The sequence below is a fragment of the Eutrigla gurnardus genome (genome assembly GCF_963514095.1).
Source record: "Eutrigla gurnardus genome assembly, chromosome: 19".
NCBI classification, from domain to species: domain Eukaryota; kingdom Metazoa; phylum Chordata; class Actinopteri; order Perciformes; family Triglidae; genus Eutrigla; species Eutrigla gurnardus.
Genome location: NC_139930.1, coordinates 19,630,674 through 19,646,431, shown reverse-complemented (window position 1 = coordinate 19,646,431; position 15,758 = coordinate 19,630,674). Strand labels below are relative to the sequence as shown.

Here is a 15,758-nt window from a genome sequence, read left to right as displayed (position 1 = left end):
GGAAAAGTGTAAATGGCTAAACTAGTGTCGACTGAGCATAAAGGATTTTTCTCCACACCTTCACAGGGGTCTATTTTCAGGCAGATGAAAACATATTTCCCCCGTGTCATCTGTGTCGATAAGCTCTTCTTGATTTTTTTGCACCCCGTCCTCTGCCTGGACGGCCTCTCCTCCGTTTGCTGTGTTGGGGACTCTTCTGGGGGTCATCAAAGGGCATTCGGACCCCCCCAGCCAATAAGCAGCCGGTACTCATTCCCGGGTCAAACACGCTGATCGCTCCCTTTATTCATCCCTGGCTCGCTCGACCATTGCTGTGCTCTCTGTTGTCGAGCTTCTTAAATACAGTGTTTACAAACACCAACCGGCAATGACTAAATATTAAACCTTAATCGTTTTCATAATTTGTTTTAGGTTGTAGAAAATCTGTGTTGTCCTAAGAGATTGTTGTGAAAGTGTTTTGGGGAAATGTGTGATTGATTTCATCGTGTTTGGATATTTAGTTTAGATATAAATATTTAGAGTTTTTTTGAGAAGTTGGACAGTTAAGTGTCAGTAGATCATCTGTAGACGAGCTGCATGCAGCCCTTTTAAACTTCTGGACAAAAAAAACAACTGTTTCTTATCAGTAATGATGTTTGTTCTTGCTGCAGTTGCGATGTTTCCTTCAGGACTGAGGTCTGAACTGTACACGAGGTCGTTATGTCCGTAAAGAGGAGGGAGTGAGGTAGACACGAGCCAAAAGCCCTGATTTACAAACACTGCACATTTGAATTGGAGTGTGTTGAGATTGAAAGCGTTTTCACACGGATGTCGTTATAATCGACAGGCTTTAATTAGCTGAAGGAGTTTGTGTTTTAAACGTGAGGTCTAATATATACGCCACTGCATGGTGATGACTATTTCATGGCTTGGAAGGCAGGCCTTATTAAGTGGATTGGGATCTTGTCATCATGATTGCGATAATAAACAATAGGGGAGGCTTGTGGGAATGCTTAAGAAAACAACAACAGCTGACCGTCGCGTGGAAACGGGAACAAACAGCGGCCTGCTGTAATAAAGTCTGATATTAGGTTCTGGGGCCGAGAGACGATGCTGTTGTTGTTCTGCTCAGTTGAATGTGATGTCTCCGACAAAATCACGTTCCCATATAAACTGAACTCTCAATCATCATGTTCAGGCTTAAAATGACTGGGATACTGGAAGAAAACAACTCAGGGTATGGTGAACCTGTTTCAGGGTTCGTACGGGTGCTGGAAACCCTTGAAAACACTTGAATGTTAGTGTAAGTGCTTGGATTTAGAATAAAAATGTGTGTTGTATGTGATGACATAGAACAGAGAAAAGAAGATCTCCATATTTGAGGGACTGAAAACAGCATTTTCTGACATTTCTTTATGAAAAATGACTTTTGATGATGAACAGATGATGAAAATAGTTGGTGATTATATTTCTGTGGATCTGTTAGTGGAATTAGTTTTCCTTTCATTTGTGGTCCTTCTGTAAAAATCTGTCTCCAAACATCATGTTGGTTGTTTAGAGGACAATAACATCTCATTTAATGTGATGAACAAGTGACATAATAAGTAGACTGAATACTGACCATTGGATTGATACAAATATGGAGTTTACCACAGCTGGAAGGGGCTGGAAAAGCATGGAGATGCACCTTGAAATGCTTGAAAAGTGCTTTAATTTGTCTTTGGAAATGGTGTAGGTACCCTGCTGTTTGCAATCCCATAAATAGATATTTTATAGAACAATAATCCAAGTAAAATATGCACATGCCTTAAAAGAATGATGGTGTATGAAAACGAGTTTCATGCAGGGAGATGGTGGTTATTTGATTCCGGATGGTTCTCAGCTGAGTTTAGGTGTAAAGGGAAATATCAGAGGAATTACATGTGCAAGTCAACCTGAGTTCTTGATACAAAGTATTCAGGGATGAAAGTACCAAACCGGTCCATGTTCCCTCCCTATAAAACATGAGGTGCTCAGTCAGGCCCCCTCCAGAGGGATCTGGCAAAGACTCACCGTACACCTCCAAGTCTACGTGATGTTTTAAAAAAAAGGATGACGAAACGTGAGATCAGTCAAACCCACAGAGAGACGCACGACCTTGGAAGAGAAAATCAGGTCATGTGCGAGTGAGTGATAGCGGCTGTACAAAGTATGACTGGCAGAGACCCACGAGCACAGCACGGGCAAGGTGACTCGGATGTGTAGCGTCAAAAACAATGGGGATTTCAGGGCAGGCAAGCTGTGGAAGCCTCGAGGACCCGGTGAGATCCACAGCCTAAAGTCCTCCAAACAGGAGGCGGTGGTGCAGCTGAGGTGACGGCGAGGAAACGTGACGTTTCTCCCCAAAGACAAACTGGCCACGTCTCACCGGGTGTAACCTGACAATGAAGATCTACAGATCTGTTACACTCACGAGGTGAAATAAAAAAAAAAAACTGTTCAGAGAGTTTACCCTCATTAATTTTTGATATGTCTCGGGGTTCATCTCAATGTGGCGAAGCACAGCGTTTTAATTTAATTAGGTAGGTAGGTTCATCTGAATATTCATTTATTACCCCCGATAAAGCCTAATGACAAATTTATTCACAGTTTTGCCTGGAATAGAGGCGTCATTTGGCACTTCCTATCTCATTTGTCAGATTTCACACATGAAAGAAATTAACAGCGAGATTATTTTGATGAACAATGTATGAATGAACGAGGGCTAATTTGTTAAACGTGAGGCTAAAAGTCTTCCCCGTATTCCTGTGGGAGTATTCTTGGTACTGCACTACTTTTATAACTAGTTACTTTGCAGATTCTGATACAAAATGTAAATAAGTAGTCATTATGATGTATTACAGATTAATCAACCTGACAGTTTATTAATGTGTTAAAACATCCCTTCCTTTACTGGCTGCAACATTAAAGTGGTGCTTAAATATTAATTATCATTAATTCTAATCCGATCATATAATGTTATTCTGAAATGAGCCTGTATATAATGAGTACTTTTTGTAATGTAATGTCTATTTTGATTCAAATACTTTCGGACTTTTGCATTCTTGTGATACAAAATGTAATTACTAAGTAGTACTTATGATGTGTTAGTACAGATTAAGCAACCTGGCAGTATATTAATGTGTTAAAACATCCCTTCCTTTACTGGCTGGAACATTAAAGTGGTGCTTAAATATTAATTATCATTAACTCTAATCCGATCATATAATGTTATTTTGAAATGAGCCTGTATAATGAGTACATTTTGTACTTTAACGTAATACATTGACATTCTTGTGATACAAAATGTATATAACAAGTAGTTATTATGATGTATTAGTACAGATTAAGCAACTTGGCAGTATATTAATGTGTTAAAACATCCCTTCCTTTACTGGCTGCAACATAAAAGTCGTGTTAACATCAAGTATCAGTCATTAAAATCAGATTATATAATCTGTTATTCTGAAATGAGCTTGCATAATGAGTACTTTTTGTACTTTAAAGTATATTTAGATTTTTGGACTTTTACATCAGTAAAAAAAGTAATGCATGACTAGTATTTCTACACCGTTACGTCGATACTTTTAACTGGTTATGAGTAGCCAATAATGTATACATTATACTGCCATACACTTGTTTTTTCTGGCTGCGAGTACTATCTACTACCTGCTCTTTGATCCGAGATGAAATGTGTTCCTTTACTTCATTTCTCAGTGTTCTACATTCATAAACTCTTCCCCTCCCCGAGCCTCAGCGCTCGACGCCGTTGGAGCTCCGAGGGGGGATGAGCCCTACACACAGAATAGCTAATACAGGAACCACCAGCTCAGAAACACAGAGGAGTAATACAAGGATCCCTGTTTTGTCATTTCTCACAGGCTTAGTCTGGCCTTTTATCTTTTGATGTACACCGTATCCTGTTGTAATGCAGCGCTCACATCTCTCTCTTTACCCACCGTGCACCTGGCCTGACTCAGCAATTGAACGGTTCTCGGTGAGATGTTATAGTTTTGCCGAGGGGGGAATAAAAGATTCTTTTTTTTTTTTTTTTTGCAAAAGACAGCCTGTCACTGGAAACAGCCTTCCAGCGGAGAATTAAAGATGAGGAAATGTGGCCTCGGGGTCGGTCGCTCCGTCCCTCCGGACCGTCGTCAAACAGCATGTCTCCGATGTTGCGTATTTTTAATTTGGCCCATCACTCCGGCTGTATGAGCAAGTGACATTTATGTGCATGTGATATAAAAAGCTCTTTGCAACTTTTATCAGAATAAAATAATTTATATTCTCTTGACATAAAGCAGTTCTTTGTGATTGTCAGACAGCCCGCTGGAATAGTCTGTTTAGTGATGATCAGCATTCGATGCCATGTCAGTGAATGAAATGGATCAAATGGATGACTGGTCTCTTTGTTGTTTTCACTGGAAAAGGAAAAGATGTTAACAGCATGAATATTTGTGGACACTTGACTGAATGGGAAACAAGCAAGAAGGCAAATAACAGTCATGTTTACACTCAGTGTAATAAAATGCTCATTTGGAATAGTTGTAAATGTCATTTTTTATAATTTATTGTAACTCCAAACAAAAATAATTTCTACAAAAAATATTCAAATAATGTCATAATATTTGATACGTGATCGATATCTTTTCTCTCTCTTTTAGACTTCTGGCAAGTTAAATTCTGTTAAATTCTGCTTCCTGAATACTGTGTGAAGATTAAAATCTCGCTAAGTGTGGCAACAATCACTCATTCCTATAACAACCATAATAGTGACTAAATTTGTATTATTCGTAGCCCCCTGGATATTATATAATATGTATAATCTCAGCGACTGTCAGTGGGAACATTAGATACAATGACTGAAGATATAATTAAAAAAAGAATGCAGCAGAAATAGAATAAATGTAAAATGAAGTATCTTTTCGAGAAGAAATGAAACCTGGTTAATATACTACGTAGGCCTCAGCAGCAGGTTCAAACGCGAGGCCTCGCCTCCCGACGTCGACGCCGTCTCTCGTACTCGCCGAGTCCGACCGCACGCGTGTCGAACGGAGGTGAGATCCTCAACTCAACCAAGAAGGAAAAAAAAAACACCCAAAAAATAAAAAATAAAAAGTTCCTTGTAGGTACAACAGCCATTCCCTTTGACGTGAAACAGTGGTGATTTAAGTGTTTATGCTTTTTGGTTTGATGCACATTGCTCCAGCTCAGGAATAAAGGGAACAGTGGTTGGTATGGGTTTTCTTTTCTTTTTTTTTGCCCCCCTCCATCTGCATCTTTTTTTTTCTCTGAGGTCGCTCCCCTTTCTTCTGTTTGTCCTTCTCACACCTGAGCACACACTCCGTATTATAACAGTCCTGTGATGTGTGTGTGTGTGTGTGTGTGTGTGTGTAAATGTGTGTTTGAAAGGAGACCGGGGCTAGTTAGTGTAGAAGTGTGTGTGCTTTTTGAGTGCTGCAGTGTGTGTAGGTCCACGACCGGGGCGTCCCTTCCCACTCTGGGTCACCCCTATGCCTCGTGTACGCATACACTCGTTGGTCTGAGGGGGGAGAAGGGGGAGGGTTTCGTGGCTCAGTGGGGAGTTAACGTGGCCAGCAGGTGGGCTAGCAGAGTGCAGAGCAGCAGGGTGGCCGTGGTAAGGTGCAGGGAAGAGGCGGCGTTGCAGTCCTTGCCCGCCTCGCAGCGGGACTGTTGGCACAGCACCCCCTTAAACTCCGGAGGACAGATGCACTTCTGGCTCTGGTAGCACGTCCCTCCGTTCTGGCACAGAAGCATCTCCTCGTCGCAAACGTTGGCTGCGAGCGGAGACAGAAAGAGCAGAGGAGGGGGAAAGGAAGGAGAATGAGGAGTTATAAAGAGGGCACAGATTGTGACAGATTGACAGGCGGTGAAAGGATGGAGGGGGAGGAAAGAGAGGAAGACGTATGGTGGAGACAGACAGGTGAGGGGCGATAAGGAGGGATAATGTTAGGAAAAAGCATGATGGGAAACGGAGATACGGGGGGAAGAGAGGAATTCAGGGCAGAAAGAACAAAGTAGAAAATAAAGCAGGAGGAAGGAAAGAGGCAAGATAAATTCTCCAGTCTTTGCCTCAGGGACAACAACAGGTAACACCTGCCTTTTTTTTTTTTTTTGCAGTTCTATTCTCTGACTATTTTTCTTGAGCCTGCACTTTCTCAGGGTCAAGTTAAAATCATTCAAACACAGCGAGAGAACACACTGCATTTGTGATATTTGTTCAGTAATGATTGGAGGGACAAATGGCGTCGTTAAAACGCTATAAAAAGGCATTAGGAAAAAGCACAGAGGTAGTTATTATACACAAGATATTTGACCTAAAAAAAAAAAGTGCGGAGAGAAAAAATGGAGAGGATCAGGGGTCCGTGTCAGGAAATAATTACAGGAGCTAACATGTTTTATTACACCAGGGATAATTGGCTCCGCATTGGAGTAAGATGTCAAATCGAAACAAATATAGTTACCATTAACTACAATATACAGTCAAAAGACATGGTGCCTGTGGAGGTGTAGTGAGTGGATGGGGGTGGGGGCCTATATGAGACTGAGGGCCCTCACTATGGTGGATGGTGGAGGAAGGCGATTCCCTGTAATGGGGTTAAGGAGTGACAGGGTCATCAATTAAAGGAGCAGCTGATGCTGCTAATGAGCTACATGATCTATTCCCACGCGAGCAGAGAAAACATAGGATGCACAAGCTCCAGTGGCACTCGCAAAGGTCCCTGGAAGACTCCAACATTTGTTCATCCCACCAAAATAAAAAATACTCACGGTAACAGCCTTGCTTCCAGTTGTATCCCGGCAGGCAGTCGTCACACTTGGCCCCCGTGGCCCCCTCTTTACACTGGCAGAAGCCCGTGCCGTTACACCGGTCGTGAACAGAACCCATCTGGTTGCAGTTGCACTCTAGGGGGGGTTGGAAAAGGAATGGAGGCAGTTAGAATAGGGATTTGTGATATATGTAGACTAAATCCTACTGTGATTTAATAAAACACCTTACATTTTGCATGTTATAATGGTTATTTGATACCACGGATCTGTAAATATACTGTCCCAAGGTCTCCAAGAGTTTGGCATTGATTTTCTAAAAAAAAACCCACATCATACAGCCTAGTGTACTGGGAAGACTGATGTCCTATGCCAGAAAGCACTGTATATATCAGATGTTGTTTGGGAAACTAATCCCCCTCGTCTAAATAGAACTGCAAGTTCTTTTGATCAGAATACTCTTATTTCTACAAGTAGTTATCATTATAAATACATATATTATAGAAGCTGACTGATATCCAGATCAGTGGTGGCAGATCAGAGATGGGAAAAGCTTGTTTGCATTGCGTCCGTCAGTCGGTTGATGATGAATCAAGAGTTTCTCTCACGATCTGATGTAAGCCTGTAGCTTAGGCTAAAACCCCACGATCAAACTAACTCAATTCTGATACAATTATAAAATATTCATACAAATGAAACTTCCACCACAGCGATGCAATCAGAGTCCACGTGTTTGTGGGTCATGTTGGGAATGCAGCTCTGTAAAGGGTGAGTGCTAATGCATTCCTGTTTAAAGATGCGTTATGTGAACCGGTGCTTGGTGATGAGATAATGGGGCCTTATTTTGCTGACTCTAAAGGCCTGTGTGCCCCCCCCCACATCCATGTGGATCCACATCAAAACCACATTGAGTGACCTCTTATTAGGACATGCCCTTAAGAAGAGAGTGTCTAAAAAGAATAAATATTCCGTGAAAGTTTGATTATTTCTGCCCTGCATTCCAGCACATTGGATTTTAAATTAAGTTTTAAGTATTTACTTTTCAGCTTGAAGGGTGCCTGAGGGTGTTTTCATCTGCATTAGTCAAACAGTGTTGGAATTCTAAACCTTTATACAGTAGCATCTCCAGTGTAACAAAAATCCTGCAGGGCAGTTAGCCAAAACACTGTATGTTTTATTTCCAAACAATGGACATTTCTTGACCGACTAAATCAGGTGAAAATACCTGCCGCTGTCTATGGTTGTTAATCGCTGACCACAAATGATTTTCAACTGAATATTAAAGCATAATAATCGTTTTTTTTTGCCACATTGGAGCAGTGCAATAATCTGCGAACACAATAGTGAAATTATCATATTATCAGTTTGGGAAGTTGCGATTGTTGATTGTTAAAATCCAGCAGATACTCATTTGGCAATCATGAAAAAAAAACATGTTTAAAAAAACAACCAAATTACTGAGTTGGAGATTCATACGGGACAAGTAAATAGTTTGCCTAAATATGGTCGGTAATTTGCGCTGGAATTTTTATTTTACAAAATTGTTTGTATTGGGTTAGCGCTGTAGTAAACCAGCCGATGTGTTGCGTGCTATACAGTGAAATACATCAAGCACCTCTGGGGAAAGAAATTAAGATAGGAAGGCGTTTCATAACACGCCATATCTGAGACTCCACGCCATGATTGATGGCTACCCCCCCACCCACTTAACATATCATTTGAAAATAAACTATGAGATTAAAAAAGCCACAGAGCCAACACAAAAAAATGTGTTTTATAAAAGCGTCTGTATATATTTTTAACTGCATGCGTATGACTAAATTACCCAGTTGTCTTTATGTTAAAAAAGTTTAGAATTGTAAAAGACACCTGTCAATCACTCCCAACACACACACACACACACACACACACACACTGCTCCCTCTTTCCCCTGCAGACTGACCGATGCAGACGCTCTCATCGTCCAGTTCGGCAGAGGCGTTGCGGAAGTATCCCAGTCTGCAGTGTTGGCAGTTCTGGCCCCTGGTGTTGTGCTTGCAGCTGACGCATGTGACGATGTTCAGGTAGTCGATGTAGCTGCAGCGGTTGGAGTGGCCGTAGCACTCACAGTCTGAAAGAAAGAGGCACTTTAAGTTTCTTTTTCACTACTTGGGGCGGGGCAGCATCTTTTTTTTTTTTTTTTTAAGCATTCTCATGGGATTCTTCCATGACGGGAGGAAATGAGAAATGAATGGCACTAACAGATATGTGATGGTTTTCAGTTTTAGATGACTGGTGAACAGATGACTGTGTGTTTTATGACTTGCCTTTCTGACTCCATATTGGTTCAATAAAGACAGACCACTCCCTCTCCATTACCACACTCACAGGTTTGCTGAGTCTGCTTCCCAGGGCTGCACTGATTGCTGATGGGAATTCCACTATCCTGTGTGTGTGTGTGTGTGTGTCTCTGTGCGACTGTGTGTGTGTGAGTACAGGCATGTTAATTGTGTCTGGGAATTTAATTGCATTAATGGATGAGTGGATTATAAACTACAGAATCATAACCAGGGGAGTTTGAGGGCAGCGATACGGTACAGTAGGTGTTGTCAGACGGCTCCTGGCACCATGAAATCGGTCTGACACCACTTAGCCCGATAGAAAACCTCTGCTGCCTCTCCTCTAGTTCACCGTTTGTTCTTCATTTCCACAGAGTTCTCTTTCATAAAAGTGCTGCAGGATCAGAGCTCTTAATTAAATTTTCTCTTTGTAATTCATGAATTAGAGAGGATTTGAGTGTAGGTTTTTACCCTTGATGCTCGTACGCTGGATACATTAACACTTCTCCTGTATTTCACACCCTAAAAACCAAAGCTGTGGAGAATGGTGCAAGACCTTTTGTATAATTTTTCCACGGAGGGAGAAATCAGAGCCGGCTCATTTACTGTAGGATGTGAATCGTGCAGAGCGGTGTTGCTCTACATTCTGCTACGATTATTCTGGCTCAGGCTGGTTTCATAATTAAGGTTTTATTAAGCTTTAGAAGTTGCCTGCAATAGTGTGCTGCAAGGCATCACTGTCCTCTAAAGAGGCGTTTACCAGGCATGTTTATGCAAATACACATTTAAATGCACATTAAAACGTCGGAGTTTAGCTGTTTAATCAGCCGTCACATTATTATTTTATTATTGTTTGGTTGATGATGCCAGCTGAAATATTAATGAGCCGGTTTAAAAGGAAACCAGCGAGAGCAGCGCCATAAAGTGCCTCGCTCAGCACTGAGGAAACCATGCTAGCGGTGTGGGAAGAACTGCCTAATTAAATATAAATGGCCAATTACTCCACAGACTAGAGAGGCAACGGGACATTGTTCCACAAATTAACATTACGAGTCAAGATGCTGCTTTATTGGTGTTTATCAATTGGGAATTGTTAACGTTGAAAGATGGTTACATTGAGAGAAAGTAAGAGAGCCACCTGCATCAAAGAGAGTCTCTGAGGTTGAGAGAATAATGGCACATTTTGCTAATCTTTTCTAAAAAATCAATACAGGAATGTGATTTGTGCATCTGATGGTGTAATATGAATTTAAAGTCTAGACAGTTACCTTGATCAGGCACATTAAGAAAAAACACGACCAAGAGGGAGTTGCATTAAGAAAGAATGAGCAGAAATGAAAAACACAAGACATGCAATGAAAGGAATTTTTCCACAGGTTTTTCTTTTGAAAAACAGCATCCACACTTAAGTCAAATGACAGAGAGAGTTTACAATCCACGGATTTAACCGAGCCTGAGTCTCCTGTCGGTATCTTCAGACCCGTGTTGGTCTCTTACCTCTGAAATGATCGTATACGATCCCAAACAACTGTCTGGCCTGGGGCTCTCCCGAGATCAAGAGTTTCAGAAGCCCTTGAGGGATGAAGGAATCTTTTGTTCATGAGTTTATGTTCACATCATTCACTGCGCTACGGTCGTCTACGGCAATGTACCTTCACACAGCTAGAGCAGGTAGAGGTGAGCATCAGCAGCCTACTTCAGATGGGGTTTTGTGGATTAGGGGGACGGGATTCCCACTAGATTCTACCGTGCAGTTCTTCTAGAAAGCTCACGTAATCTTCACCGAATGCAGTGTTTCTTAAATGGAAGGACGGAACCCAGAAGTCATCCTGAGGGGTTTTATGAGGGTCTGTATGCAGCTTTCAAGTCAAGTGTAATATCTGAGGTGGACGGGAAGCCAACCAAAAATAATTTTCAAAATGCTTCAAAAAAAAGATTAACTTGAATGTTCATTCTTCACCTTGAAAAACGCACCTCATGGTGAGATAATTAGAGCTTTTTATCCTATCGTGCAATCTTCCAAGAAGAAAATCCTGTGATATGATGGTGTGTTGTCTTTTTTTGCCAACGGCTGTTTCCAAGGTCAAGAATGAACTCTCAATATCAACTTTTATGCCAATGTTGATGAAAAGTCATTGAAGTGGGCAAACAACGGAAATTGCACCATCTACACCTCCGTGACAGATGGACAAAAGGCTTAAAACCGAAATGTGGGAAATGTTCAACATGGTTTGTCTTAAAGATAATAGTGGGTTAGACTTTTTTATTTTTAGAAAAGTCATAAAGACCTATTAGACTTTGCAGCCTGAGGTGAATAAGATGGATAAAAATGTCAGTTAGAATATTAAACCCAGAAAACATTGATCAACTATGGACTCGAACGAATTAAATCACCACATTTAATGGAGCTATAAATGTAATACTGTGTAACCTATTAACCTCGTCATGATACATTCTGGGTTCCCACTGCGCAACCACTTATGAATCACTGCCCTGTTATACACATGTTCAAATTCTACCTTTGTGTTTCTCTCGTTTGCCCTCTTCTTGGTCTTCCTCCTCTCTCCCAGAAGGATGTTTCAGGGTCTCATGACTCCCTCTTTCCCACTCAGGTTTGTGGTGGACTACAAAGGAGCAACAACTTGCAAATCAATTCATATCGACTCAGCACAGATTATCTCAGGCTGTTTTTAACAAACTCCAAAGAACAACGACCACCGACAAGACCGCAACATCCAATGATTTGGGAGAAAGCATTTGCTTATATAGATCCTATACACACAGAATGTAATTGGCTAAAGAAATAAGGTTTATAACATTAAGGTATAAAGCCACATCACCATCATAGCTATGTATTTACTGACGGCTGCATCGTTACCACAGCAACCTATGCAAATTGGGTTGGTGCTACACACACACACACACACACTCACACAAATCCGACCTGTTCACTTGCAAATAGCAGCGTGGACAGTCCGTCTTAAATATCACATTCCTGGTCATAGCATTCACTTAACAATATATGCCAAAAAATGACAAAAAAATATTTCTTTGTATTTTTCTATCCAATATTTTTTCTTCCTGAAAAATGGAATATGACGCGTGTTTACTTCAGCTAGTACTGTTCGATTTCAACCAATAATCAACAACATCAATACCTCTATCCATCTACAACTTGCGGCTTCGCCTCTGCACAGCGCTAGAGAACCAAACAGATACCTGTTTTTTCTTCATGCTCCTTTCCTCTACGCACTGATGAGGTTGCGGGTTTGTGCCAATGCGACTCGTGTCCATGAGACACGTGTGCATGTGCATCATGGTTGTGGGAGACTGTCATGTCTGTTGTCGTCAATAAAAAAAGTAAGAACAAAGATACATTTATGCTGTTTTCAGGGATCCATTCTACTTCAGGTTCTGCTAAAAAGAATCCTGCTCTAAAGGTAAACTACAGTATACAAAACCTAAAATACCTTTCCTTTCAGCTTTTCTTTTCTCCTCGTGCTCAGATGAGGTTGTTTTGTGACCATGAGCCTCACGTACGTGACCATGGTGTCCCTCAGATATATGGGAGACTGACACAACATTTAGTTTGTGTTAAAAGTTGCCAATGCATCTTGTGGTAAAAGGTACATTTACTCTACACGACCAGAGGTTTACCACAATACATAAGGCTATACCTTCATGTTTCTCCTCCCTTTTCACCCCATGCTCAGATGAAGTGGTTGTTTTGTGCCCATGAGTCTCTTGTGCATGGCCATGACCATGACCCTCTTGTACGCGGCCATGACCCTCTTGTGCATGGCCATGACCGTGACCCTCTTGTACGTGCCCATGACCCTCTTGTACGCGGCCATGACCCTCTTGTGCGTGGCCATGACCGTGACCCTCTTGTACGTGGCCATGACCATGACCCTCTTGTACGTGGCCATGACCATGACCCTCTTGTACGTGGCCATGAGTCTCTTGTGAGTGACCATGACCCTCTTGTACGTGGCCATGAGTCTCTTGTGAGTGACCATGACCCTCTTGTACGTGGCCATGACCATGACCCTCTTGTGCGTGGCCATGAGTCTCTTGTGAGTGGCCATGACCCTCTTGTACGTGGCCATGACCATGACCCTCTTGTGCGTGGCCATGAGTCTCTTGTGAGTGGCCATGACCCTCTTGTACGTGGCCATGACCATGACCCTCTTGTATGTGGCCATGAGTCTCTTGTGAGTGGCCATGAGTCTCTTGTGAGTGGCCATGACCCTCTTGTATGTGGCCATGACCATGACCGTCTTGTACGTGGCCATGACCCTCTTGTATGTGGCCATGACCCTCTTGTGCGTGGCCATGACCCTCTTGTATGTGGCCATGACCCTCTTGTGCGTGGCCATGACCCTCTTGTGCATGGCCATGGATCTCTTGTGCGTGGCCATGACCCTCTTGTGCATGGCCATGACCCTCTTGTGCATGGCCATGACCCTCTTGTGCGTGGCCATGACCCTCTTGTGCGTGGCCATGACCCTCTTGTGCATGGCCATGCCCCTCTTGTTCGTGGCCATGACCCTCTTGTGCGTGGCCATGGGTCTCTCTTACGTGGCCATGACCATGACCCTCTTGTACGTGGCCATGAGTCTCTTGTACGTGGCCATGAGTCTCTTTTACGTGTCCATGAGTCTCTTGTATGTGTCCATGAGTCTCTTGTACGTGTCCATGAGTCTCTGGGATATGGCCATGACCCTCTTGTGCGTGGCCATGGGTCTCTTTTACGTGGCCATGGGTCTCTTGTGCATGGCCATGACCATGACTCTCTTGTGCATGGCCATGGATCTCTTTTACGTGGCCATGACCCTCTTGTGCATGGCCATGGATCTCTTTTACGTGGCCATGACTCTCTTGTGCATGACCATGACTCTCTTGTGCATGGCCATGACCCTCTTGTGCATGGCCATCACTCTCTTTTGCATGGCCATGACCCTCTTGTACGTGGCCATGACCCTCTTGTACGTGGCCATGACCCTCTTGTTTGTGGCCATGACCCTCTTGTTTTTGGCCATGAGTCTCTTGTTTGTGGCCATGACCCTCTTGTACGTGGCCATGAGTCTCTTGTATGTGGCCATGAGTCTCTTGTATGTGGCCATGAGTCTCTTGTATGTGGCCATGAGTCTCTTGTATGTGGCCATGAGTCTCTTGTACGTGGCCATGAGTCTCTTGTACGTGGCCATGAGTCTCTTGTATGTGGCCATGAGTCTCTTGTATGTGGCCATGAGTCTCTTGTACATGGCCATGACCCTCTTGTGCATGGCCATGGATCTCTTGTTTGTGGCCATGACCCTCTTGTATGTGGCCATGACCCTCTTGTGCGTGGCCATGACCCTCTTGTGCGTGGCCATGAGCCTCTTTTACTTGGCCATGAGTCTTGTGAAAGTTTCCATGAGTCTCATGCCCATGGGAAACTGAAACACGACAATTGTTAATGAAATAACAAGCAAAAACATATCACGAGGTAAAATGTATATGGTACGTGAACAACTAATAAACCATATCCATATTTCTTTCAGTCACTCAATACCAAATTTTGATTTAGCATAACTTAAGCTTACTGACTATCATGACACCAGAGAGAAAAAGAAATTAGTTTCTAGTGGCCAAATAGTGAAAGTTTATCGATTTCATATTTCCACCTCTACAATTGACCACAGTTAGCTACAACCACTACAGTACATAGAAAAAAGATACCTTCTCCATGTCCAGATGAGGTTTTTTTGTGGCCATGAGTCTCATGTATGTGTCCCTGTGAGACTGAAACACCGCAATTGTCATTAAAATAACAGGCAAAAACCTATATGCATTCTTGGCTCTTTCTAGTTTTCAGGCCCCTAGATTTCGCTGCAAATTGCCAAGTTTACATTGTGGTTAAGGAAGTCCACTGCAAATGTCCATACATACATAAAAAATACCTTTTATTTCAGCTTTTCCTTCTTTATGCCCCTGTGCTTCTCTTTCCCCCCCGTGTCCAGATGAGGTTGCTATGTGGCCATGAGTCTCATGAACGTGTCCCTCAGATATTTGGGGGACTGACACACCGCAATCATCGCTGACATAACGAGCAAATATATGAGGTGTATTTTATGAGAAGATTTCCACAGCTACATATAAAAGATTTACCTTCTGTTTCAGCTTTTCTTTCCTCCTCCTTCAACCTTTTATCCCCGTTGACAGATGACATAGTTGTTTTGAGGCCATGAGTCTCTTGTACGTGACCATGAGACTCATGTCCGTGTTCCTCAGGTTTGTGGGACACTGAAACACCACAGTTTGTATTGTAATAACAAGCAAACACATCTATGCATCCTAAACGGCCAATAAGCCAAAATTAATTTTGTAATACTACTCCTGTCTTTCCTCACACTAAAGGTTTAGTAATTAACATAAGAAGGCACAGTTTCACAGATGAGTTTTGCTGTTTAGTAACCGATTTTAACACATTGTGAAAGTTACAGTACATACAATAGAGATACCTTCCCTGTGTCCAGATGAGGTTGTTTTATGGCCATGAGTCTCATGTACGTTTCCCTCAGAATTGACTGGAAAAACCCAACATTTTCATTAATATCGCAAGCAGCAATCTCTACATACCTTTCTACTTTCTATTTTTTGGGGGGGGGG

At 42.4% G+C, this 15,758-nt stretch overlaps 2 protein-coding genes across 14 annotated transcripts in view; both read right to left on the bottom strand.

Annotated features, from left to right (window-relative positions):
- st6galnac4 (ST6 (alpha-N-acetyl-neuraminyl-2,3-beta-galactosyl-1,3)-N-acetylgalactosaminide alpha-2,6-sialyltransferase 4) overlaps window positions 1-15,758 on the bottom strand; it is a 107,414-nt gene that overhangs the window by 36,848 nt on the left and 54,808 nt on the right. The gene's annotated exons all lie outside the window — the stretch shown is intronic.
- ntng2b (netrin g2b) overlaps window positions 4,292-15,758 on the bottom strand; it is a 53,904-nt gene continuing 42,437 nt past the window's right edge. For 4 of the 13 annotated variants that reach the window (XM_084035531.1, XM_084035535.1, XM_084035538.1 and 1 more), the window contains 13 exons: window positions 15,611-15,676; window positions 15,258-15,392; window positions 15,050-15,166; window positions 14,829-14,891; window positions 13,713-14,545; window positions 12,782-13,355; window positions 12,575-12,676; window positions 12,324-12,443; window positions 11,624-11,728; window positions 10,602-10,676; window positions 8,729-8,896; window positions 6,790-6,924; window positions 4,292-5,795 (listed from right to left, as the gene is read on the bottom strand). In XM_084035531.1, the coding sequence (XP_083891657.1) occupies window positions 5,572-5,795; window positions 6,790-6,924; window positions 8,729-8,896; window positions 10,602-10,676; window positions 11,624-11,728; window positions 12,324-12,443; window positions 12,575-12,676; window positions 12,782-13,355; window positions 13,713-14,545; window positions 14,829-14,891; window positions 15,050-15,166; window positions 15,258-15,392; window positions 15,611-15,676 (2,717 nt within the window). In that variant the 3' untranslated portion in view covers window positions 4,292-5,571. Of the gene's footprint in view, window positions 5,796-6,789; window positions 6,925-8,728; window positions 8,897-10,601; window positions 10,677-11,623; window positions 11,729-12,323; window positions 12,446-12,574; window positions 12,677-12,781; window positions 13,356-13,712; window positions 14,546-14,828; window positions 14,892-15,049; window positions 15,167-15,257; window positions 15,393-15,610; window positions 15,677-15,758 lie in introns of those variants that run through there. The other 9 variants (XM_084035536.1, XM_084035532.1, XM_084035537.1 and 6 more) reach the window with 8 other exon arrangements.